This window comes from Cariama cristata, unplaced genomic scaffold (genome assembly GCF_000690535.1).
Source record: "Cariama cristata isolate BGI_N322 unplaced genomic scaffold, ASM69053v1 scaffold22476, whole genome shotgun sequence".
Taxonomy (NCBI): Eukaryota; Metazoa; Chordata; class Aves; order Cariamiformes; family Cariamidae; genus Cariama; species Cariama cristata.
In genome coordinates, this window is record NW_009624084.1 from 454 (window position 1) to 1,226 (window position 773).

The 773-nt window shown below is 62.7% G+C and overlaps 1 protein-coding gene across 1 annotated transcript in view; it reads right to left on the reverse strand.

Moving 5' to 3' along the window:
* Nucleotides 1-233: 233 nt before the first annotated feature.
* Nucleotides 234-773, reverse strand: part of NEU4 (sialidase 4) — a gene marked incomplete at its 5' end in the record, with an annotated part of 1,796 nt that continues 1,256 nt past the window's right edge. Inside the window, one exon of the mRNA XM_009703046.1 lies at nt 234-769. Coding sequence (XP_009701348.1) covers nt 234-769 — 536 coding nt within the window. The remainder of the gene's footprint in view (nt 770-773) is intronic.

Here is a 773-nt window from a genome sequence, read left to right on the forward strand (position 1 = left end):
AGCCTGGGGCTGGACTGGTGGCACAAGCCTGCATGCCTAACCAACTTCTAATTAAAAAAAAAAAAGCAATTAAAAATGAGATAAAACCCAGTTACGGGATGGCAGTGTGTGCTTTCTGTGGGATGCGGCGGGGCTGGTTGGTGGGAGGGGGCCCTCGGGCGTGACCATCCCGGTGCGCTGGGCTCTGGGTTGGTGCCCCGGGGTCTGGTGCTGGAGGACTGGGGGTGGGGGCACTAAGAGACGAGGCAGCTCCGTCGCCCCCGCTTCCTGCGGCGTGGGGGGCCACCGTCCTGCCGGGGAGCAGTGGCCGTCAGAGGGATGTTCTGGAGCACATCATGCAGCGTGAACATGCTGAAGGAGATCTGCTCGTAGGGTGACCGTGTCCCATTCTCGTAGAGGCAGGCGAAAGCAATGGCCGGGCCACCGGTGATGGAGGTCTCGTTGTAGGGCAGCTCCATGTAAGCCAGGTCCGAGTAAGCGCTTGGGCCCTCGTAGATGACCCACGGCTCAGTCCAGCTCTCCACGTCCCTGGGGAAGGTGCTCAGGTGAACCCCCATGTTGACCCGTGACATGGAGCTGGTCGGGTGGGAGTAGAGGACCCACGTCGGTGCTTGGAAAAAGGCAGCGGAGCCGGGGGTTGCCGCAGGGTCCCCTCGGACCAAGGTGACGCCATGGGCATGGTTGTGATGCCCTGGGGTAGGACAGCCCTCCTGGGGCTCAGCTGGCTCATGGTGGTTGCTGGTCACCACGGCGGGCAGCTCATCACCCGCTGC